The 22,987-nt window shown below is 41.4% G+C and overlaps 1 protein-coding gene across 1 annotated transcript; it reads left to right on the top strand.

The window, feature by feature from the left end:
• The first annotated feature begins 1,094 nt into the window (after nt 1-1,094).
• tnk2a (tyrosine kinase, non-receptor, 2a) lies at nt 1,095-21,913 on the top strand. Its single transcript, XM_073487803.1, has 21 exons — nt 1,095-1,150; nt 3,434-3,519; nt 8,654-8,816; nt 8,990-9,060; nt 9,809-10,015; nt 10,565-10,714; nt 10,818-10,913; nt 11,056-11,237; nt 11,372-11,498; nt 11,664-11,810; nt 12,500-12,594; nt 13,071-13,265; nt 13,809-13,900; nt 14,001-14,045; nt 14,151-14,383; nt 17,087-17,290; nt 17,371-18,017; nt 18,685-18,820; nt 19,197-19,292; nt 19,858-19,985; nt 20,639-21,913. Exons 3-21 carry the CDS (start codon nt 8,654-8,656, stop codon nt 20,643-20,645), a joined length of 3,021 nt encoding a protein of 1,006 aa, XP_073343904.1. The 5' UTR covers nt 1,095-1,150; nt 3,434-3,519; the 3' UTR covers nt 20,646-21,913.
• The last annotated feature ends 1,074 nt before the right edge of the window (nt 21,914-22,987 follow it).

The following is a 22,987-nucleotide window of genomic DNA, read 5'->3' as shown; positions in this document are numbered from 1 at the left end:
CTGACCTTAAAGGACAACAATTTCATACTGTTTTACTTACTTGTATACTGTTTATATGTGGCGGACCCTGCCACCATTCCAGCTTCTAACAGTGTTGTGCAAGTTATTTTCCTCTGAGAACAGCTTGTTTATTCAGTTATGGGGGAGAAAAAAAGGTATTATAACCTCATTTATATTGTAAATATTAAAATTCTGTGTTTGTGTTTCTTCTCCAAAACTACATAATGCCCCTTTAAAACATTTCATTAAAGGTGTACTATGTACTTTTTGGGAAGACGTTTTAATCAGAAGACAAAAATGTTTATTGATTGATTTTTGATGATTAGTTTGATGATTAAACCGAACAAACAAACTGACCTTAAAGGACAACAATTTCATACTGTTTATATGTGGCGGACCCTGCCACCTTCCCAGCTTCTAACAGTGTTGTGCAAGTTATTTTCCTCTGAGCACAGCTTGTTTATTCAGTTATGGGGGAGAAAAAAAAGGTATTATAACCTCATTTATATTGTAAATATAAAAATTCTGAGTTTCTTCTCCAAATCTACATAATGCCCCTTTAAAACATTTCATTAAAGGTGTACTATGTAGAAGACATTTTAATCAGAAGACAAAAATGTTTATTGATTGATTTTTGATGATTAAACCGAACAAACAAACAATTTCATACTGTTTTACTTACTTGTATACTGTTTATATGTGGCGGACCCTGCCACCTTCCCAGCTTCTAACAGTGGTGTGCAAGTTATTTTCCTCTGGGAACAGCTTGTTTATTCAGTTATGGGGGAGAAAAAAAAGGTATTATAACCTCATTTATGTTGTAAATATTAAATTTCTTCTCCAAATCTACATAGTGGATAAACATGTGCTTTTATTTTGAAAGCCTGGAGCTCCAAACAGGAAGTGTAGCTATAACGGTTATTCCGCTGCTACATCTGCGCGTGAGGTTACGCACAGTGACGCTCGTAAATCCCGGCAGCGTCTCAGGAGGGTCCCGGGATTTACGGTGGGAACGGAGAGAGAGACAGATAACGGACCGGACCGGCTGGATTTAACCGAACACCGAGGAACAGGTTCGGCTTCGGCGGCGGACGGGAGGAAGAAGAAGAAGGGGGGGACCGCTCTCCCGCTAAGAGCCCCGTCTTCACAGGTCGGTACTCCGGGGAGGTTAATCTAATGGCAGCCCTGGTTCTCCATCAGGAAGACGAGACGTGTCGCTACAAAACAAACCGCAATAAATCAATAAATCAATCAATCGATCAATATGTGACGGTGAGACGTTTACTGACAGGTGGGAACTTAACGTGACGAGTCAACAGCAGGTTAATCAGCTTTAACTGAGGCGGCAGATTGATCAATTAAAGGAGGAGTAGCCTACATCTCCCTCTGTGTTTGTATTGACTGTCCTTATATTCTTAATTTTGTTTATATTTGTCTGCTGTGTACTGATATTTGCTTTTAAAATATCAAAAATCTTGTATATGTTTGTCTCACAGTCAGATTTAAGTCATAAAAATATATTATTTATGACTGAAGACCAGAAAATAGCCTCTGTCTCCACCCCCAGAGGATTTTTAACAAGACACAACGATATAAAGTCTTTAATAAAATGTTTTAAAGGTGCACTGTTTTAATATTTACAATATAAGTGAGGGAATAATATATTTTTTCTTCCCATAACTGAATAAACATGCAGTTTAAGAGGAAAATAAAGTCCCCAGAACACTGTTTGAAGCTAGAAAGGTGGCAGGGTCCGCCACATGTAAACAATCAGTTTATTCATCAAACTGAATAAAAATCAATGAAAATCAATCGATTAATATTTTTCTGTTCTGATTAAAATGTCTTCCCAACTGTTAAAATGTTTTAAAGGGGCGTTATGTAGATTTGGAGAAGAAATACAAACACAGAATTTGAATATTTACAATATAAATAAGGTAATAATACAAAGTCAGAAATATTTGTATCTGTTTGAAGCTTGAAGCAAGAAAGGTGGCAGGGTCCGCCACATATAAACAAACAAACAGTATGAAATTGTGTTGTCATTTAAGGTCAGTTTGTTTGTTCAGTTTATTCAGTCATGAAAACAAAGAGAGTTTGTTTATTTAGTTTGTTTTGGCATAAAAAAAAAAAAATCAGTCAATGAATCTTTCTCTTCCCCCAAACTACATATTTTACCTTCAATCATTTTATTTCTTGCACAACAATACCCAGACAAATATGTTTATACTTTGTGCAGCAGGACAACAGTTTGTAAAAGGTGGTAAAATAGATATATGGGTGTGTACGCTGTAGTAATAAATATACACACTGTAATGTAAACAGATTGTAAGCAGGTGGAGTCAGTGTTCATACTGTTTTACTTTGTTTATATGTGGCGGACCCTGCCAACTTTCTAGCTTCAAACAGTGTTCGGAGGACAGCTTGTTTGTTCAGTTATGGGAAAAAAATGTATTATTTCCTCATTAATATTGTAAATATTAAAATTCTGAGTTTGAATTTCTTCTCAAAAACTACGTAGAGCCCCTTGAAGTTCAGTATAATTGAGTCAGTAGTATAAAGTGTAAAGAGACGTGCATGTATTAGTCGGTGAGAGCGAAGTAAAAAAGTGTTAACTAAACAATTAAATTGTCATTATGATCAGAATCAGGTTCGTTGCCATGTAGGATTTCACATATATTTTGTATTTTGTTGCATACTAACACAGAAACAGTAGTAAGAGAAGAGAAAAAAAAAAAGTATTGCAAAAGTCAAGAAAAATAAGGAAATCTCTGCTCATCCTTAAGCAACGTTCAGCTGAATCAGCAACTTCTGATGTTTCAACACGTCTTCAAAAATAAGTTGATTTCTGACTCTGATGAAGACTCAGAACCTTGAAAAGACCCCAGATCAATCAGTGTGCTCCAGTCCTGTCTTCCCTCATGAAATACACACCCTAATGTACAGAGGTGAACAGATATTTAGGCTGAAACATTCAAATCTTAAGTATTTAAATACTTAAAACAGCAAAGCAAAAGTCCCGGTGGCCCCTTCAAGGGATATCAAACAGAAAACACTGGAGGGACACCAGAAACGAGAGGTACAGGAAGAACAATGGATGCATGGTATTAAGTGTTGCTCACAGATAACAGTAGTGAGTGTTATTAATCTGTAAAAATGAGTGAAATTGAATTCATGTGGCATGAAAAGGGAAATGTGTGGGCTCCTCCATCAAACTGTTTCTTCGTCTGTCTTCCTCGGTTTGTTTCAGTCTGTCACGGCTGTGAAAGACTCTGCTGTCTTCTGTCTGGAGACAGATGGAGCTCCAGTTTGCTTTGGCGCTTTATTAATAATTTGTGTGAAAACAACCACATTTGAGCTCTTGTGTCTGTTGTGTCTCCATCTCTCAGTTTAGTTCATTCAGACTCTCTTTGTCTTTATTTTGTGTGTGCAGATGTGGAGTCTCTCCACCCATGGCCTCCACCAGGTGACCTCCAGTGACCTCTCCTGACTCCTGATCCACCAGAAGACGTCTGCAGGGTGAGACCAGTTTAACACACACACTGCCTCTCTGTTGTACCAACACATCCACAATGCTGGAGGAAGTACTCATACGTTTTACTTCTGTTACAAGTAGTAAAAATACTATATAGATGTTGCAGCTGGTAAAGGTGGGGCTAAATTATTACTTTATATAATGTTAAAGATGAGTACGTTTCGTCTTTATCCATAATAATACATTAAAATATAGTATATAATTGTATTTTATGTTTTTAATCTCAATCTACAAAGTCACAAAGTCAAAAAGTACAATATTATCCTCTGAATGCAGTGGAGTAGAAGTATAAAGTAGTATAAAATGGACATTATCAAGTAGAGTACAAGTACAAGCACAGTACTTAGTTACTTTCTACCACGGCCCACAGTAGTATGAAAAACAAACTTAAAGCTGACGTCTACATTTTTCCATGTTTCTCGTCAGTCTGTTGATATAATTAACAGAATTAAAAGCCTCGTCTTTGTTGTATGAATAAAAAATGTTGATGCTGCTCTAAGTGGTCTTTGCTGGGACCAGGCCTGCCATTAGAAATCCAGCACCACGATCCACCTTCAGCTCTAATACTGACATGGACAGTTTAAAATAAGCATAATAACAGATGGAGTCTCTAACAACTGTTTCAAACACATGCAAGTCATGGTCAGTTTTACATACGTGTACTCAATATAACCGGTCAGTTGTTTCAAAACAAGGAGAAAATGAATGATTAGAGAAACACTGATTGAAAAAAGGACTGCTTTGCATTAAATCAGAACAGAAATATTATATAATTGTCAGCTGGAATGATAATGATAGTGATGTAAACAGAGGCTTAGTCATGTCTCCCTCAGTGGACCTGCTCTGCGTGGGGATACTTGGCTCTCGCTCAGTTTCTGATAGAGATGATATCCCAGGCAGGGCAGCCGACGGTCTGACTCCTGCGCAGGATGAGATGATCTCTTATTTTAAGTGTTAGAGGGTGGTTCTGACCCCGGGCCCGGGAAAACACACCCAGTTGCTTGCTGACTTTAGGCTGAACCTTGTCAGCAGGTTGCAGTATGGACATATAGGGACAGTGTAGCTTTAAATCAATTAGCTGAATGATACAAAGTTAAAAAATTTGAAAAATGAAAAATATTTTCAATCTTGTCACTCATATTCTCTGGTTCCAGCTTCTTAAATGTTATTATTTGCTGTTTTTCTTTGTCAGATATGAATATTTGAAGTTTTTCCGCTGCCTCTACTCTCATTCAACTGTACATATACTAAATTACAGCATCGCTGCTCTGAGAGCTGCTGTTTCCTGGTGTCTCTAATTAGTCAGAGGTCAGTGATTTTGAGGAAACTAAGAATAAAGCCGCACCATAAATCCTCATCCTCATCGTACAGGATATCTGTTCACAGTCCTGAGTGAATCTCAGGTGTTTCTATGCTGAGATGAGAGCGAGGTAAAGCAGCTCTGTTCACTCTTCATGTCAGTGTACATATGCTAAATTTAGCTTCTCTATTTTTAGGGCATCGCCCTCGATAAAACTGGTGCACACACAGATGAAAGCTCTGATTTTATGCTCATTTAGGCCACAGATGCTCAGACACAAACACACACGTGCAGCGGACGGGCAGATATTGTCGACACACTCTGAATTTCCTGCATGCACCAGTTAGCCGTCAGATGTTGCTGGTGGTGGGGATAGCTCAGTGGTAGTTGAGCTCAATATGTTTTGATTTAAGCTCACAGGTTTAAGCAGATTGGATTTATGTGTACATTTTATCTCTGTCAGAGCTCAGTGCAAGCAGCAGATAAGCCTTTATATCACTCAGATATACCTCATGCTATCTTATTTAAACTGCCTGTGAGAGGGCATGCTGATGTTTGGTGGTTTGTGACAACCTGTGTGATTTAAATTAAGGAAAAAAGGATTTAGGTTTTTATTTCCCGTGCACGGCTGAGGTGGATCTACCTGTAGGTGGAAAATCTAGAAAAGATGTGGATACAGAGAATATAAAGGAGATTTAGTCCCTGGGTGACGCTTTGGGATGGCGGCCGACCCATCCTACAGTCCCAGAGCGTGATTATCTGACGAGTTGGGAATGAGACTCAAAAATCAACTTTTCCTACAAATAGCACCTTTAACATTCACACAGTTTCTCTTGACTGTCTCTACATATTTCAGGTTTAGTCCAACATCACTTCAGACTGGGAGTAGCAACATGCTAAGGCCCGATTCAACAGGCTGAACTACAAAATAAACAGTAAAACAACAGAAAACACGGCAAAACTTGTATATTTTGAACTGTAAATTATAAATTATACCTTGTGGTAGAAGATTACTGACACCATATGACTGAAGTAACTGTTCATCAGAGTGATGGCCTGTGGAGAGAAACTGCATGGACCAACTATTAAAGGATAAGTTCACCCAAAAATAGTTTAGTAGTCCACAAAACGTTTCTGGAGCTTCACAGACAAACAGCGTTGTGGCGTTCTTCTAAACAACTGAAGGAGATGGGGACTTTTTTTAAAAATTGATTTGAAAAGATGTTGTCTACATCCTTCATGCACGGTGGAGCACGTGCACCCACTGAAGAGAGGGTGTGCACTCTTAGCTCAGCGGCTACAGTGAAGATTTTCGACTTTTAAAAAGGGAAACGTGCTATGGACGATTAAAAAACCAAAGTAACGCAATTATCCTATTGAGCAGCTGAAATTTCCGCAACAGTCTGACATTTTTTCTTGATAAATGTCCATAAAGAGGCCTGAAAAATGCGGAAAATACCAAAGTTATGTCTTAATATTGCTGATTTTGTGCAACCAACAACTCAAATCAAAACTCTTGAACCAGCGAAATCAGCTCAAAGCAAAACGACCGCATCATATTCCCATCCTCGGGAAGATGTTCTGCTTGTTTGAGTTGATGTCGAGGTGACTGCTGCACCATCTGCATGTCAGCACCCATCAGATGCATGCTGGGAACCGTCTCCCTATTATTTCTCTATGGCCTGACCATTCGTCCAATTACCCATCCATCTGTCCACCTATTTGTATCTACATTCTCTCCCCTCCTTCCTCCACCACCTCCCTCCTCCCTCCCTCCCTCCCTCTCCTCCTCTTGTCAGTGCTGCTGAATTATTTAACATCAGACGGTGGGCTCGGCTGCTGAGCCAGAAGGAGATGGAGAGCTAGAGAGGAGGATAAGATGCAGAGAGAAGGGGAAGTATGGAGGTGTCCGACGCTGCAGGAAGCCATGAGTCAGCAGGCAGAGAAACAAGCAGTGGGAGGGAAGACACAGAGAGTTTATAGATAGCTTTAGGTGATACGGTTGGAGAGAGCGCGGCGTCAAATGCCTCCCGGTGCGTTTGTGTGTGCGTGTGCATGCGCCTATCGATCGAGCAGAGAAGGTCACCGAGCTGAGAGGAGATTAGCAAACTAGACTCGGAGAGGCAGAGCTAACGCCTTCTCTGAATAGCAGCTAGACAGGGGGGGGAAAAAAAGGAAGAGAGAGACGACTGCGAAGGACGAGAGGAGCCGCTACAGTATGGGGGAGAGCTATATGTACCAGCGTCTCCCATTCACCAGGGGAGAGGAGGAGGGGGAGGAGGAGGACGAAGAGGAGAGAGACGGGAGGATCGGAGGAAGTGTCGGGGCAGGAATGGTAAAGCCTCAAGTTGTGGTTGGACATACAGTGATTCTCCTTCTGTCGCTGTAATTACAGTGTGTGGGTGTGTGTGTGTGTGTGTGTGTTGATGTGCTGCAACAACAGAGTATGTGTTGTGATTTTAATTTGAATTAACCATTTAGTCCAATTGTTCACAACCAGTGGTTCTCAAAGTGAGGTTCGGGGACCTCCAGGGGACCTTGAGGAGGTTTGAGGGGGTCCTCAGCAAAAAAAGAAATATTTTCTCTATAATTAATCAACATTTGACGATGGAAACATGGCAAATTCTATCAAAATGTAACTTAAATGTGTACATTTAAAAATAGTTAATTTTTTGTTGTCTTTTTTTTGTCCACAACCCAAAGATGTTCAGTATATTGTCATGGTGGAGTAAAGAAACCATAAAATATTCACATTTAAGAAGCTGGACATTTAATCTTTTAGTCGACTAATCGTGCAGATCCATAATGTCTACTGTACCAGTTTAGAGTTAAACCAAAGACAAGCTTCAGTTATCCTGTAATTCACCAGAAAAAAAGCAACGTTTCAGGCATGTCTGGGACAAAACAGACATAAAAACAATAAATTTAGTGCAGAATGTGTAAGTTTTTTCTTTCTTTTCTTTCCTGTTATTAATGGTGCAACCCCTCAGATTGTCTGATGTTTTGTTCATTAACACATGAGGACCGTGTGTGAGCAGATTTTGCAAATAAGTCAGTTACAGTTTTGGTACATGTAAGAAATGAAGAGATCTTGACGGAAATGTTTGTGTTAATTTAAACAAAAACAAGATTTAAACTATCAAATATTGATATTAGCATTTGCCTCAAAACTCATAATATAATCACGTCTCTCAAACACAATCCTCATAGAAAGAATGATTCTTCCCACACAAACACAATGACAGCTTAAATAATGTGATTAATTTCTGACTCACTCTCACTGAACTGCTTCAACATCGCTGATGTGACATGTTGAGATCCAGATGGGTGAAAAATGAAGCAATAGTTTAAGACGCAAAGTCTGGCTTCCAAGGACTCGACATAAAGAAGTAGTTTGACATTTTGGGCAAATGTTAATCGCTTTCTTGCAATCCGTTAGCTTAGCTTAGCATAGAGACTGGAAGCAAGGGGAAACAGCTAGCTTGGCTCTGCCCCCACCAGCACCTCACAGCTCACACTAACACGTGAAATCTCGTTTGTTCAGTCTGTGTTATCTGTAGTTTTGCAGGGGTATGTCAGGTAAAAATGTTTTTTGTCAGGGATTTGTTTTTATTGAACGTGTTAATGCACAGTCATCCATAATTTAGAGTAGCTCCTCCATTTCCACTTCAGTGTCCATTAGCCTCACCCTGTAATGATAACTGATCAGCTGAAGCTAAAAACACAGAATCAGGATCTTGTATGCACCGAGGGCACAGTGTTTTGTCACTGATGTGTCCACACATGTGTAGTAACAGCAGGTGAATGTGTGTGTGCAGATGCAGTGTGAGGAGGGGACGGAGTGGCTGCTGGAGCTGCTGACAGATGTGCAGCTGCAGCAGTACTTCCTGCGCATCCGTGACGACCTCAACGTCACGAGAATCTCCCACTTCGACTATGTCAAGAACGAAGACCTGGAGAAGATCGGCATGGGGCGCCCGGGTACGTCCTCTTTCCTGGTCCCAGTCTAAAAATATCCATTTTATTTTATTTGCCTTTTCTTTTAAAATGTTTCTGAAATAGTACTTAAGTCAAATATCTGAATAATTCTTTCACAGTTGGTTAAAATAAGAATATAAAATGTCTTCAGCGTGTTTGTTATTGTGTCACTTCAGGTCAGAGGAGGCTTTGGGAGGCCGTCAAGAGGAGAAGAGCTCTTTACAAACGCAAGTCCTGGATGAGCAAGGTGCGGTACCACTCTGTACTCTAACACACACACACACACACACACACACACACACACACACACTTTGTTACATTCACACACAGTCTTGTATTTCAACATGTGTTCTCTGACTCTTTAACCCCGACGTCTCACCGCCAACTGAACAAAAGTTTGAATGCCAAATAAGATAGTGTAATGTTAGTCTTATTCAAATATTAAACACATTTTTTCTGCTAGATAACTAGACTGCGTACTGCCAAATGCTCACATATTTGCAGGGTGACTGTATATTTAAAGAAAGTTAAATACCTTTTATAATCACTGTAAAATGGGTCATATATAATGAGACGTAGATGCACTTGGAAGTAAAACCAGCATTTTTATAACCTTCAATTGGAGACGACAGACATCTGCAATGCTGCGACGTTCAGTGAAACATGTTTATACTATTATTCAGAGCAATACATAGTGAGACGGCAGGGTTTTAATATTCACAACAACAATCTCAGACAGTAAGCTAACTGGTTTTTAGTTTAATTTAACTGAGGGTATACTGATGTAGCTTTGGGTATAAGATCATATTATTACATTTTATGTCTCACGTTTTGTCTTTAACATCTTATAAAAGTGTTTTCACTTAAACGTTTTATCCCTTGGATTGGTGTGTTTTGTTGATCCATAAATAAATCAATTCAAGTAAAAGATCTTCCTGTTTATGAGAACGAGAACGAAAACCAGGGTCACAAGGTTTCTTCCTCCGGGCCTGTAGGTGTTTCCAGTGAAACGACCCGACGCCGACCCCCAGCAGCCCGTCCCTCAGGGGGCGACGTCCAGCCCGGCCCCAGCCAGTAGCGAAGCTCCCGCCTCGCTCACCTGCCTGATCAGAGAGGCGGAGCTCCAGCTGTTCGAGCGGCTCGGAGACGGCACGTTCGGGGTGGTGCGGAGAGGAGAGTGGACCGGACCCAACGGCAGAGTGGTGAGACACAGGAGAGAGTTTCTGCACCAACATGGAGTCAACTTGTGCTCATAACTTGCTGTTGATTAATAAAGATAATAATACAATTATTTATATACAATCAAAGTTACAAAGAGCTTTACAGTAGATCCAGATAATAAAAGTAAATAAGATTTAAATGTATGTGTTTACGTATTTATTTAGATATTTATTACTGTATTCTTTTCCCTTTACGTTGTGCAAAATAAAACATAAATATGTAAATGAATACATTCAAAAAATAATACGCTGTTAACATAAATGAATAGGGAATTAATGCAAAGGTAAATAAATACAGAAATATCTGTTTATGTCACATTTTATAATACATTTTAGTATTCATTTTGGTGCATTTAATGACATATTTACAGAAGCCCTAAACAGTCCTGGGTTGAACGTATTATTTCCTTAGTTTGATTGCAGTCTTCCATAGATCAGAGGTCCGGGGAACCTCACAAAGAAGAGGAGCTTAAGAGTCTGTTTGCTTTACTTTGAATGACGGTCGTCGTCTCTCCCTCTCTGTCTTCCTAGTTGTCGGTGGCGGTGAAGTGTCTGAAGGCCAGCGTGTTGGACTCAGACGGTCTGGACGATTTCATCAGAGAGGTGAACGCCATGCACTCACTGAGCCACCAGAACCTCATCCGGCTGTACGGCATCGTCCTCACACAGCCCATGAAGATGGTAAAACACACAAAACACTTATTCTCATATTCTCTCTCAAAAATGAGAAGTGTTGATGTAATAAGCTGAGTGTTTTATCTCCATCTTGTGTGTTTGTGTGTAGGTGGTTGAGCTGGCCCCTCTGGGTTCCCTGTTGGATCGTCTGAGAAAGCGTCAGGGTCACATCCTCATCTCCTCTCTGTGTAACTACGCTGTGCAGGTCAGTTAACACCAAACAGATCAAACACACAAGAGGAAGTGGAAGTGGAAACCCTCTTGCACACTAAAAAGTACAATATTGGCCTGTGAGATGTAGTGGACTGGAGGTGTTATTAAGTAGTGCTGTCTCTGTTGGTGCGTAGGTGGCGTGTGGTATGGCCTATCTGGAGCAGAAGCGTTTCCTCCACAGGGACCTGGCGGCTCGCAACGTTCTGCTGTCCACCAACGACACGGTGAAGATCGGAGACTTTGGCCTGATGAGGGCGCTGCCAAAAAACACCGACCTATACATCATGGAGGAGGGCCACAAAATCCCTTTCCCATGGTGAGAACAGCATCCTGGTAGTTCTGTAGCCTGACTTCAAAGCTCAAATTTTGATGAGTGATCAAACAAGTCTGGTATTATTCTTTCCCTGTTTTCTTTTCTACATCTCTGTCTCCATCCTTGTCTCACTCCAGGTGTGCTCCAGAGTCCCTGAAGTCTCGTACTTTCTCCCATGCGTCTGATACCTGGATGTTCGGGGTCACTCTGTGGGAGATGTTCACCCACGGACAGGAGCCGTGGCTGGGCCTAAATGGGAGCCAGGTGCAAGCACACACACACACACACACACACGTTTCCATCTTTCCTACTTTTCCATTAAAGTTCAAATTAAAACATTCCAACTACAAAAAACAGTTGCAGCATCTCACAATTTTATAAATTCAGCCGATAATAATCAGTATTCTGCGTTTGTGCGTCTGTTTTCAGATCCTCCACAAGGTGGACGTGGAGGCCGAGAGGCTGTGTAAACCAGAGGACTGTCCTCAGGACATCTACAACGTCATGCTGCAGTGCTGGAGCCCCAAACCTGAGGACAGACCGACCTTTACTGCGCTCAGAGACTTCCTGCTCGAGGTAGCACATCAGTTTCAGTCGAATGTAATCACAAATCGTAAGTCAGAAAATGTCCAAAACAGTTGCAACGCCAACTTTTTACATTAATCGTCTCAAACATCTGGTTTGAAAGAAAGTAGTTCGAAAATAGCAGTTAGTTAGCTAAAATTGCTAGCTAGTAGGGGGCTAATTTCTGTGTTTACTTGTGATCGGACTGAGAGAAGCATTTAAAATGATTCGTGTAGATTTAAGTTCATTTGGAAACGATAGAGTCACAACACTTCCCCCTACATTTCCTGAATCTCTACAACAGACGAGGGGAGTGAAAATTCAGCATGACCTGAGGAGACATGTCCAAATGAGAATCAGCACACAAAGGAGCCTTGGATTAGCTTCTGTTGCTAAGGCTAAGACAGTTTAGGGACAACTACTGTAGTTTGCTAACCAGGCTAGATCAGCTTTATTTAAACTCAGAAGAAACTAACTTCAGTGCCACATTGAATTGATCTAATCCATCTAAATGTTGCAAATCAACATCTCTGTGGTCAAATCTGGAGCACATTTATCAACAAGAAAGGATGAAATCTTATTTAGCATGCAGTTTAAATGTGTTAGATACGCCAGAAGTAGTTTCTCACAAAATGAGCAGACTAATTGTTCATTGGACCGTTGCTTTTTGCATTAACTGTAAGTGTGTATGTGTTCTGCAGACGATGCCGACAGACATGAGAGCCCTGCAGGACTTTGAGGAGGAAGACAAGCTTCAGATTAAAATGAACGATGTCATCACCATCATAGAGGGAAGGTCAGTGTGTCACAATCCTTCACACACACAGACACACACACACACAGCAGTATTTTAATGGAATTACCGGTTTTGAAAGTCTTGCCTGTGTGTGTCAGTGCAGACTGGACGGGACAACAAATGCATCTTTTGTTGACGCTGGATTCTTTGCATTGTGGAGGATTACTGTAATTACTGTCTCGTTACTGGCTCGTTATAGTTTATTGTGGCTTCTTTTGATTGGACAGACACACATCTGTTCTGTCTCGTGTTTGTGTGTATCGCTGCCCAAATGAAAACCCCCAAGCTAACAAGATATTGCTTGATTTCCACTGTTGTTTATACATTTAAATAAGAGTATTCATGTGACAGAGGCGTTTTTTGTACTCAGGAAAGTCCCGTTATTGTTGAATTTTATCTCTACTAGTGCAATATGGGGACACAGATCCTACATTTCATACTGATGTGTTTGTTTCTGTCGATATGTGTGTTTTCAGGGCGGAGCACTACTGGTGGCGAGGTCAGAACAGGGGAACGCTGCGTGTCGGGCAGTTTCCTCGCCACGTGGTGACGTCGGTGGCCGGCCTGTCCGCCCACGACATCAGCCGACCGCTCAAACACTCGTTCATCCACACTGGACACGGAGACACGGACCCTCACAGGAGCTGGGGACACGCAGATCGTATAGACAGGTTGATAACACTCACAGACTGAAGTCACCAGTTTAGTTAATTTAATTAATGATCTGAATTTAAAAAAAGAAAGACACTGATTCTGATAATCAATTTACTTTTACTTGTACTCTTGATACTTAAGTACATTTAATATCAGATACTTTAAGACTTTTCCTCAAGTACTGTTCATATAGATGACAGAGTTTCTCTACACTGTTTTACTTGAGTAAAAGATCTGCTTCCATCTTTGTCCACTGGAGAGCAGCAGAGCATCACCTCCACTTCACCAACAGATGATCTGCTTGTTCAGCTTTTTTCGATCGAATACTCAAATCCAGAGAAACCTCACAACCGCTGCAAAGACAGAAAAAACCTCAAAGCTCAGATAAACATTTTTACAGGCACCAATAACATTTATTAGCTTTGACAGATATAAAGAAGAGATGTTAAAGAAATAATAGGTTCCTTTGTTCTTTGGCCCATTTTGTGCGTCATATTTAAATGCTGAATGAATTCACAGACACAAATTAAATCTGACTTTTCACGTCTGCTTTCTTTCAGTCTGTACTTGGGGAATCCCATGGACCCTCCTGACGTCCTTGGCATGGACTCGGGCATCGCGAGGCCGACCAAACTCCCCAATCGTGCCAAGAGTACATTTATTCAGACATTCAAACACAAACACGCCATTTCTTTCTTCTTTTAATAGCTCACAATCAGAACTAATGAATGTCTAAAAACTCTCTTTACCAGAGCAACCTCCTCCTCGTCCGCCCCAACCTGCCGTTCTGTTGAAGAGTAAGTTCTTCTCTTCTTGTTCTGTGCTGTCTGTAAATCCACAATCTCACCTATAAATACCTGCTGCTGTTATTGCCTGACTCCGGTGTTTGTACATGTGTCCAGAGCCGTTCTACGACTCCGTGATGGACGATTACGACGACGATGACGACACCAGCGCTTCGTCTGGGCTGAAGCGGCTGGGAGTGTCTCTGGGTCTGAAGCTCCGGCCGTGGGAGGGGTCCGGCGTGCGCTCGGCCAAAAGCGAGGTGTCGCTCATCGACTTCACAGACGACAGCTTCAGCTCGACCACGCCCTCGCCGCTCACCGAGAGCCGGCTGGATGAAGACACACTGAAGGTACAGTCAGAGTTAAAGTAGTCGGACCTGTCAAACAATCACAGATTTGGTTAGTTAATTTGTTATTTCTGTGTCATGCCAAAATCTGGTCCGTCATGTCTGTCATGTATGGCATCTTCAGGTTTTACAAATATCCACAAAAATATATAAAGACATGTAATAAATTAAATTAAGAATAACAGTATCACTAATTTCTTGCAGGGGAAAAACAACACGTAAAATATAAAAAATATAAAACATAATTCTCAGTGCCATATTGAAATTTCATCATCCCAATCTTCCTCATCTTAAGTCCACATATCATCAGCCCATTGCTCTTTAAACCGAGTAAGCACAGATTCTCACAGACCTTTTCATTTTAAAGAAATACTTCAACCAGTCCAGTGTTACTGAACAATGTATACACATCTCTTGACAAGGCCCAGTCGTGTGTTTATCCCATGTAAATACTTTTAACGTCAGCCAATTTTCTTCCATATAAAGTAACCTATTCCATAGCTGGGCAATACATATCTTCCAGCGAGCCTCACATGGTTCCCAACTCGTGTCCCCCACTACAGCTAACTTTGGTGTGTATTTACGTTTGGGGGTGCTCTGTTTTGACTGATTCATACAGCGGGATGTTTCGAAGGCCTCGAACCCCCAGCAGAGTAAACAAGCAGAGGACAAACACAAGCTTGTAAAAAGTTTTAAAACTCATGTCCTCAACTCATATACAGCGTATATACTGTACACTACGACCTTCTAGTTAAGAAAAACCACACTGCCAGACCAGCAGCCAGAGTGCTCTCTATAATACAGGATTGTAATAGTAGCTTTTGCAGCCAGTAGCTGCGGCTCGGCTAACCCCGCTTGTCACTACGCCGCTGAAGTGATTAGTATGACAGCTGGGAAAGTTGTTTTCAGTTTCTGTTAACGCACTTGAGCTGTCAGGCGATCATAGAAGAGGAAGAGGTCTTTATTCGCTGTTTCTCACATGTTTTTCCAGCTAATGCGGTGGTTTGAGCTACCTTTTGACCTTCTGGGTTCTCTCGACACAACCAGCAGCTCACACAGAAAGCAATTGTGCCTCAGCGTTTCAAAGATCTTAAACTCCTGTCAACCTCACATCAGCTAATGTTTCCAGCAAGCAGTCCCGTTCACTTCCAATTAGTTTGTTAGACATGTGAACGGTTATTTTTGTGCTCCCACCAGACCGCCTGGTCTTTGGCTTAGTAATGTCCAATATAATTTATTTTCTTTGAAGGCGCCTGAGGCAGGTGCAGTGTGATGGCTGCGTACTCCTTGATGGCCATGTACATACTTACAGTAACTTCTCCTCATCCTCTGGCTCCCTTTGGTCATCTCGACTCAGCTGTGTTTGGAGTTTCAACATGCTGTTTACAACATGAAAATGTAGCTGTCTTACCTTTTGTGGAGCATATGGAGATGCATTTTTTACCATCTTAGTGGCTTTATGATTGTGTATAAAAGTAGAGTTATTTATTTTGGTCAACTTTTTTTGTTTTTAGCCTCTATGAATGGCGATATCCACCACTTTGGCCCAGACTAAAGTATCTCCACAACTGTCAGATGGATTGCCATGACATTTTGAACAGACAGCAGAAATTCAGATAGCAGTAACATCAGATTATATATTAACAGTCATGAGGTCAAGACAAGGATCTCAAAGTGGTCTCTTATTCAACATGTAGCATGTGCTTGGGGTTTTCCATATTCTAAGAAAAAAACATCTTGGTGTTACATAACAGAAATACTGAATAAACAATGATATTAGATTGTCTTTCAAAAGCTACCATCCCTAGACAAATACAGTAGATGAAGTGAGCAATACGACATCATGTTGAGAAAGATTATCTTCCAAGACTGGATATTTAAGTTCATGGGATATTTGATGGAGATGGAAACAGAACCCGACGTCCTGGCATCACTTTGTCTCACTACATTATATGTAACCGTCACTTAAAAGGAAAAGTTCACTCAAAAAATTAAAGTATGGTCATTACCTACTCACCTCCATACCGATAAAAAGTCAGGTGAAGTTGCGTAGTCCACAAAACATTTCTGGAGCTTCACAACAAAACAGCGTTGGGGCATTCTCGTCAACAACTGAAGCAGATGGAGACTCGTTTAATATGTAAAGAAACAACCAAAATCATCCAGTGTAGGCTCTCCATGGCAGTCGATGTTCCCGGTGTTGCACCATCATTTTGTGTTTTAAAAAATCAATACACAGTCCCACGACATTTAGAAACTCCCGCAGGCGTCTACTTCGTGTGCAGTGGGGCCAGCAGCAGAGTCGCAGCACAGAGTAGCAGGAGTCACATTTCAGGTTTAACACGTCGAGAATAAGGAGATGTGTACTGACAAAATGATGCCGGAGGATTTGTTGTCAAAGCAAAATGCAAAAGCCTGTTTGTCAATTCAAACCTGGTGCAAACACCAGATAAAGTTAATGAGGAAAAGTAGTTGGTTACCTCGTTGAGAAGTTGGAGGTGTGCAGCCTGTCACCTGCAGCTCCTCTGACAAGATGTTATTTACACCCTCAAGCTTGTGCACCCACTTCAGATATGCCAACACTTTTCGGCTTAAAAAGAGACTTTCGGCACGAGCATGACCAGATAGTGACTGAATGTTCATTTTATGTTGAACTGTTCCTTTAACGCTACCTTCTCCGCTTCTGTCCACCCCTCTCATCCTTAGGATACTCCATCCATCCTGGACTGGCCTCTCCCCCAGCCAGCTTACGACGAGGTTACTACCGAGCTTGAGGACCAATCAGAGGACCAGGAGGTGCGGTCCATCAACAAGGGTTTTACTGAGGACACCGCGGCCACGCCGAGCGCTGGTATGGCGGGCAGGAGTGAGTCGCAGTCAGCTGACCTCTTCCAAGAGCTGCAGCGAGAGGTAGAGAACGTTTAATATATAGTTTCCATTTCTAGATCCATTTTCTATGCTAACTCTTCTTTCTGTCTCTGTCGGTGTAGGTGATGGTGAAGCTGCAGGTTCCCATGGCAACAGGCCGCTCCCTCCCATCCTCCCCCCTCCCCATGCCCCTGGCTCCTCTGGGCCCCCACCGACAGATCTACCTGCCTCCTCCCTCCCCCTCCTCCACCTCCTCCTTCACCTCCTGTTTCGAGGACCGGCCGGTGCTGCCCCCTCGCAGCCCCGTCCCCCCGCTGCGTCCCTCCAAACACAACATCACCAACCGCACCGCCAACCCGCAGTCGCGCACAAGCTCCATCTCCCTGGGCGACCCGGAAGACACGCCTCCTCAGATCCCACCCAGAGACCACGCCTTCTCTCAGCCGGGCTCCCGCTCCTCCTCTCCCCTCCCACTGGTGCCGCCGCTCTCCTCCTCCCCCGTGGCGCTGCCTCCACCTCCCCTCTCCGTCTCCCCACGGCGGGCGTCCGGACTCCTGGGCCCGCTCCTCTCCTCCAACTCGTCCGCCTCCTCTCTGCCTCCAGTGGCATCATATTCCTCACAGCTCACAGCTCGCGGCTCCTCCTACTCGTCCGGCTCCTTATTGGAGCCTCTCGTCTTCCGTGAGGGGCGTGGCCTGTCCTCACTGATCGACGGCTCCCAGAGCTCTGCTCCCGCCCCGCTGCCTGATCGACCAGCGTATCTGGAAAGGTTTGTTACTCATATCAAACACCATATTTAATGTCTGTTCTTCTAATTAAAAGTATTTTATTTCATTTTATTTGTATTTTTTTTTACAGTTGCTTGTTTATACTGCGTCCCTGCCATATTTCCTTTGTTTTTAAAACAAACTTTTTCACAATTTTCCACTATGTGAGAGATAAAATTAACTAACTAATTTAATAATTTAAAGGAGTAATTCCCCATTTTCGGAAATAAAGTAATTCGCTCGTTTTCGGGAGAGTAAGCTTGATGAGAAGTCTGTCCAGGAAGTTACCGCCTGGCCAAGAAATAGTCCAGCAAATAAACTCCTCCAAAACAGAAATCTGAGTTTAGTTTTTGTACACATTCAACAAATCAGATATGAAATATAAATTAGTCAGGTTTGCAGGTGTTGGTCGGTGCTGTAAAATCACTGTACTTATACATTTTTATATTTTCTATAATGTAAAACTACTCGTACTTTTGATCGTATCATCTTCATTAGCTGATGGACTGTGCCAGTTAATAAACAAACATGAAATAAATGTGTTTTCATTAAAACACATTTGCTAAAGTGCAGTTTTTCATGAAAAGATAGAACATCGATAAATAACAAAGCATTCACTCATACTTACTGTAATAAGCTATTATTTTGTATCTGTGGTTCTCTAATCAGATATGGAGCAGCCAACATGGCGGCAGTCAAACCCATGATTCAGCGGCCCGGCGGAGCCAAACCCAACTCCTCCTACAACAACAACAACGGGCGCACTGCCGCTCCCAGCATGCAACAAGAGCAGAGCATCACACAGGTAAGAGAAAGGAAAACTCTTGCTGTTGTTTTTATTTTTATTTTTGCATGTTAATCTGCCTGTTTTGTTATTAAAATGTTTTTGTTTCTGTGTATAAGAAGAGTATTCAGAGTTTACAGACATTTATTTACATTTTGCCGTGCCGACTGATGTGCTGAAAGATCAAAAGTAAATCTCAACACAACAAAAGGCAACTGTTCGTCTGTTACAAAGCCCATATTTATAAATTAAGTTACATTTGATATTATATTCAGTCATCATTCCTGCTTTCATCAGCTTCCAGGAAAATATTTTTGAAAATATAATCTGTTGTTCCAGACATTTTTCTATTAACTTTCATCCTCAATTGATTATAAGTTGATGATGTGATCGATAGGTCCAGGGCGCCGTGCACGGTGTCACACTGGAGGAATGTAAGGCAGCTCTGCAGGGTCACAACTGGAGCATCCCTCTGGCCGTCAATTATTTAAAGGTACACTCATACGTCCACACACTTTTACTCTTTATAGTTCTTTGTTAGCCTTGAAAGCTAAACTCCAGCTTTTCTGCTCTAGAGTAGATGTTACCAGGTACTATAAAATAAAAACTAAAGTAACATTTCCTCCAAAGAAATGTTATTCATCTCTTTTTTGTTTTACACCGGTACACGCAGACATACAAGTGCAAAATTGTGAACATTTCTGCGTTCTTTCAGGCATGTTTTCCCCATAAAAAGGCGATAAGGAAATATCGTGATCTCAATTTCCATCAATCAAACTCTATAAGATGCACATGCCTCAATGGCAGAACATTGGCCAAATAAAGACACTGTTGTCTGTTAACAGCGACAACACAAATAAGCAATTCAGACTGGTTTTAAAAATGTGTTCTAGCAGTATGCATTTTAGTTTGGTGGTTATGTTACGCTTAAGACCAAGACACAGACTGTCCCTGATGGCAACAGGCCCCTACGCAGATGTTAAAAATGCATACTGGAGTACATAGTGGAGACACACTGTATAAAAGAACTATCAAACAACATGCCTTGTGTGTGGAAGGTGGAGCAGCTGTTTCGTCTGGGCCTGCGGTCGAGAACCGAGTGTGAGGAGCTTCTGCAGCGCTGCCAGTGGAACCTGGAGGAGTCCAGCACACTCATGCTGGACTCATACGGACCACATCGAAACGTGTAAGGATGCAAAATGAAGTCAGTATTGTACAGCAGTTGTTTATGTCCATTCAATCCTAATTTAATTGGGCTTGGTTGTGGTTTTAATGTGTAGTCAAGATGCAGCGATAGTTGGATAACACAAGCACATACGGGATGAAGATGTCACTCCATCTGCTCTTCCTGCCTGTCGGTCTGGTGCTCCTGTGACTGTTAAGACACCCGGTCAGAGTGTCGACATGCTGTCAGAGCTTCCCTGAAAAGTTTTGGACTTTCAAACAGTGACTAGAACAAGTGGAACCAGAGTTAAAAAGAACATCTCAAATCAGAAAATAAATAAATAAAGATAATAAAAATGTCGCGTGAAAATTAGTTATGTTAAAGTCCTAAAGCCTTGTAGCTCTGGTGTATAATTTAAAAGATAAATAAAATGTAAAATAAATACTGTAGCACCATTCAGACACAAGACAATTCAAAGTGCTTAAGAGAGACATATAAATGCTAAAACAATGTTAAAATTGCATTTAAAGCGAAAGCAAGCAAATAAGAAGTGACAGATTAAAATAAAAAAGCTGGAAGTTACACCTTGGACTCGCATCAGAGATTTTCTAACAACCCTTCACATATGATGCCATCTCTCTCTCTCTCTCTCTCTGTCTCTGTCTCTCTCTCAGGAAGTGACAGCAGGCCGACATCAACCACTGACGAGCTTCTGATGTCTGGATCGACACACCATCACTGACCCGCTCGGATGACTCATCGCTGCGAGGACTCGAGGACACAGCGATGCTTTATAATGAATGGAGGAAAAACGTGTGCCTCATTCAGTGTACTGTGAATACCTGCTTCTACCTGTGTCATACACATGCATGCTCATTATCAGCTAACGAGAGCAGCTTGTCGAATGAGTCACTCAGTTTACTTGAACAGATGCTATTTATGTTTCGTTTTTTTTATTATTATTATTATTATTACGTGAATAATGAAAGTTTATATTTCCGCTGGTAGCTACTGCAAACTTTTACTGGTTGTGAATTTAGCTGTGAATTACATGCATGTCAAGGTTTGTGCCCATGCCTTTACGCTGTAAATGAAGCGATATATAAAAATCAGGGAACTGTCAGCTGACGTTTTTACGAAAATAGTTAAGATGCTGTATTGTATATAGCACTTTAATGGACGTGACGACACATTAACTGCTGGTCAGAAGATGGTAAACAATTTATCTAGTTAGTGAAGCGATAAGATACTGATATCATGTATTATTAATGTATCATTTGTGTCTTAAACGAAGCTTTTTAGGCTTTACAAAGGCGTGAATTGTGAACGGATCGAGAGATTTTTAGTTTCGTCTTCGGCAATAGGACGCCAAAACAGAAATGTGAAGATATCTACCATCTCCTTATGAATACAGGGTATAAGAGCTGAACCTCCACACGTTAAATAACTGGAAATGGATGTTAAGTATTTCTTCAGATGAAAATTACTGCTGTATGATAATCATAGACACATGCTGAAGTGCTTAACTATCATTTACCTGAATAAGTAGGACCTGCTACGTGAGAGTGTTTGCATGTGTGCTCAGTGCTGCAGTGCTGTATGGGTAATTATACGCAGCTAAACAGAGATAGAAATAGACAAACTGTCGTTTTTTGCAGCTACTTCTCCAAGATATAATTTAGACAACATTTCAGAACAAGTGGGCAAGAAATGTTCAATGTTTGTGTGTGTCTGTGTGTGTCTGTGTGTGTGTCTGTGTGTGTGTGTGTGGCTGTGTGTGTGTGTGTGACGTCCGTCCCTCTTCAGCTCAGCTGTAAGCTCTCGTAGTCACACTGCTGTATGTGACGCTGACTGCATTATACTGTAAAAATAAAGCAGCTTCTTAATGAGAAATGCAAATATGGCCGCTGCCACTGTTTTTATAATAAAGTGAAATATGAGTCATTCTCTTTTCAAAGAAAACATCTGTGTTCTGTTTTTATTTAAAAAAATAAATGACTTAAAGAAACAGGCACCGTTAACGTCTCCATCAGTTGTACACAGATAATATAATACATCTGTGGCCTTTGTAAAATCACAAGACAGTTTTGGTATCTTGATCGTAGGATCATTTGTGTTTATTGGAGTTTCTTGCGTGAGTTCACCCACAGGTCTATTCAGGTGCAGAGTCCTGATCTTTTTTGTTATCCTCCTGTGTCTTCTTCTCATCTCCTGTCTTTATTATAAAGCACATTTCCCCTCCACTCAGCAGTCAAAAAAGAGAGAATTTAAGTACAAAACAAACTGTGCTCTCCTCAAATCCAGGTGTTTATTCCACCTGAAGCTCTGCCCATGGCTGTTTCCTCTAGAGCTCGCCAGCTATCTGCCAGTTAACGCTAACAGGGTTGCTCTTTGGTACAATTAACCGCACAGGAAGCCATATTATTTGCCCAATATTTGCATTTCCCAACACCACAAACACAGCCGAGCAGACCACTCAAAGTGGTCACGCTCTTAATTATGTCTAACTAAATCTACTTTAAACTAAGTAACGCGCAATGCCTGACTACTCAAGACACCTACTGCCTCAACGTACTTGTTGGAGACGTGTGTTAGCAGCTAGTTCGCTGCTTTCAACGAGCTCTCTCAACTGTTTAGTCAAATAAATACACAAATATACAACTCTGACAAATGCCACAATCATAAAAACACAATATGTGTCACAAACGTTCCTCATTGCCTCAAGTCTACCCAGGAAGTTATGAGATTTTCTATAATTATAACAAAAGATGCTTTGAGAAAAATTAACCAACCCTCCCTTTATTTATTTATTTATTTTACAGTGAACAATGCTGGGAAATTCTCAGTTCACTACATGTCTTGTGAATGCCATCAATTAACCGTCTTAAAATATAACAGAAACGATTAAAAGAACAACGACAACAAAAAGGACATTGAATCCACCCACCACTCGTGGGAAGAAAGTCTAAATATGTTCGACTAAAACTTGCTTTTGTCACCAAACACTCAGACTCCGCAGAGTG

This window comes from Pagrus major, chromosome 19, assembly GCF_040436345.1.
Source record: "Pagrus major chromosome 19, Pma_NU_1.0".
Taxonomy (NCBI): domain Eukaryota; kingdom Metazoa; phylum Chordata; class Actinopteri; order Spariformes; family Sparidae; genus Pagrus; species Pagrus major.
This window is presented reverse-complemented; position numbering and strand designations above follow the sequence as displayed.

Bases quoted from the DNA above. Each gene is read 5' to 3' on its own strand.
- tnk2a (XM_073487803.1), top strand. From the start codon at position 8,654: ATGCAGTGTGAGGAGGGGACGGAGTGGCTGCTGGAGCTGCTGACAGAT. The intron at 13,266-13,808 runs GTTGATAACACT...GCTTTCTTTCAG, and splicing joins CACGCAGATCGTATAGACAG to TCTGTACTTGGGGAATCCCA. The intron at 19,293-19,857 runs GTACACTCATAC...TGTGTGTGGAAG, and splicing joins TGGCCGTCAATTATTTAAAG to GTGGAGCAGCTGTTTCGTCT.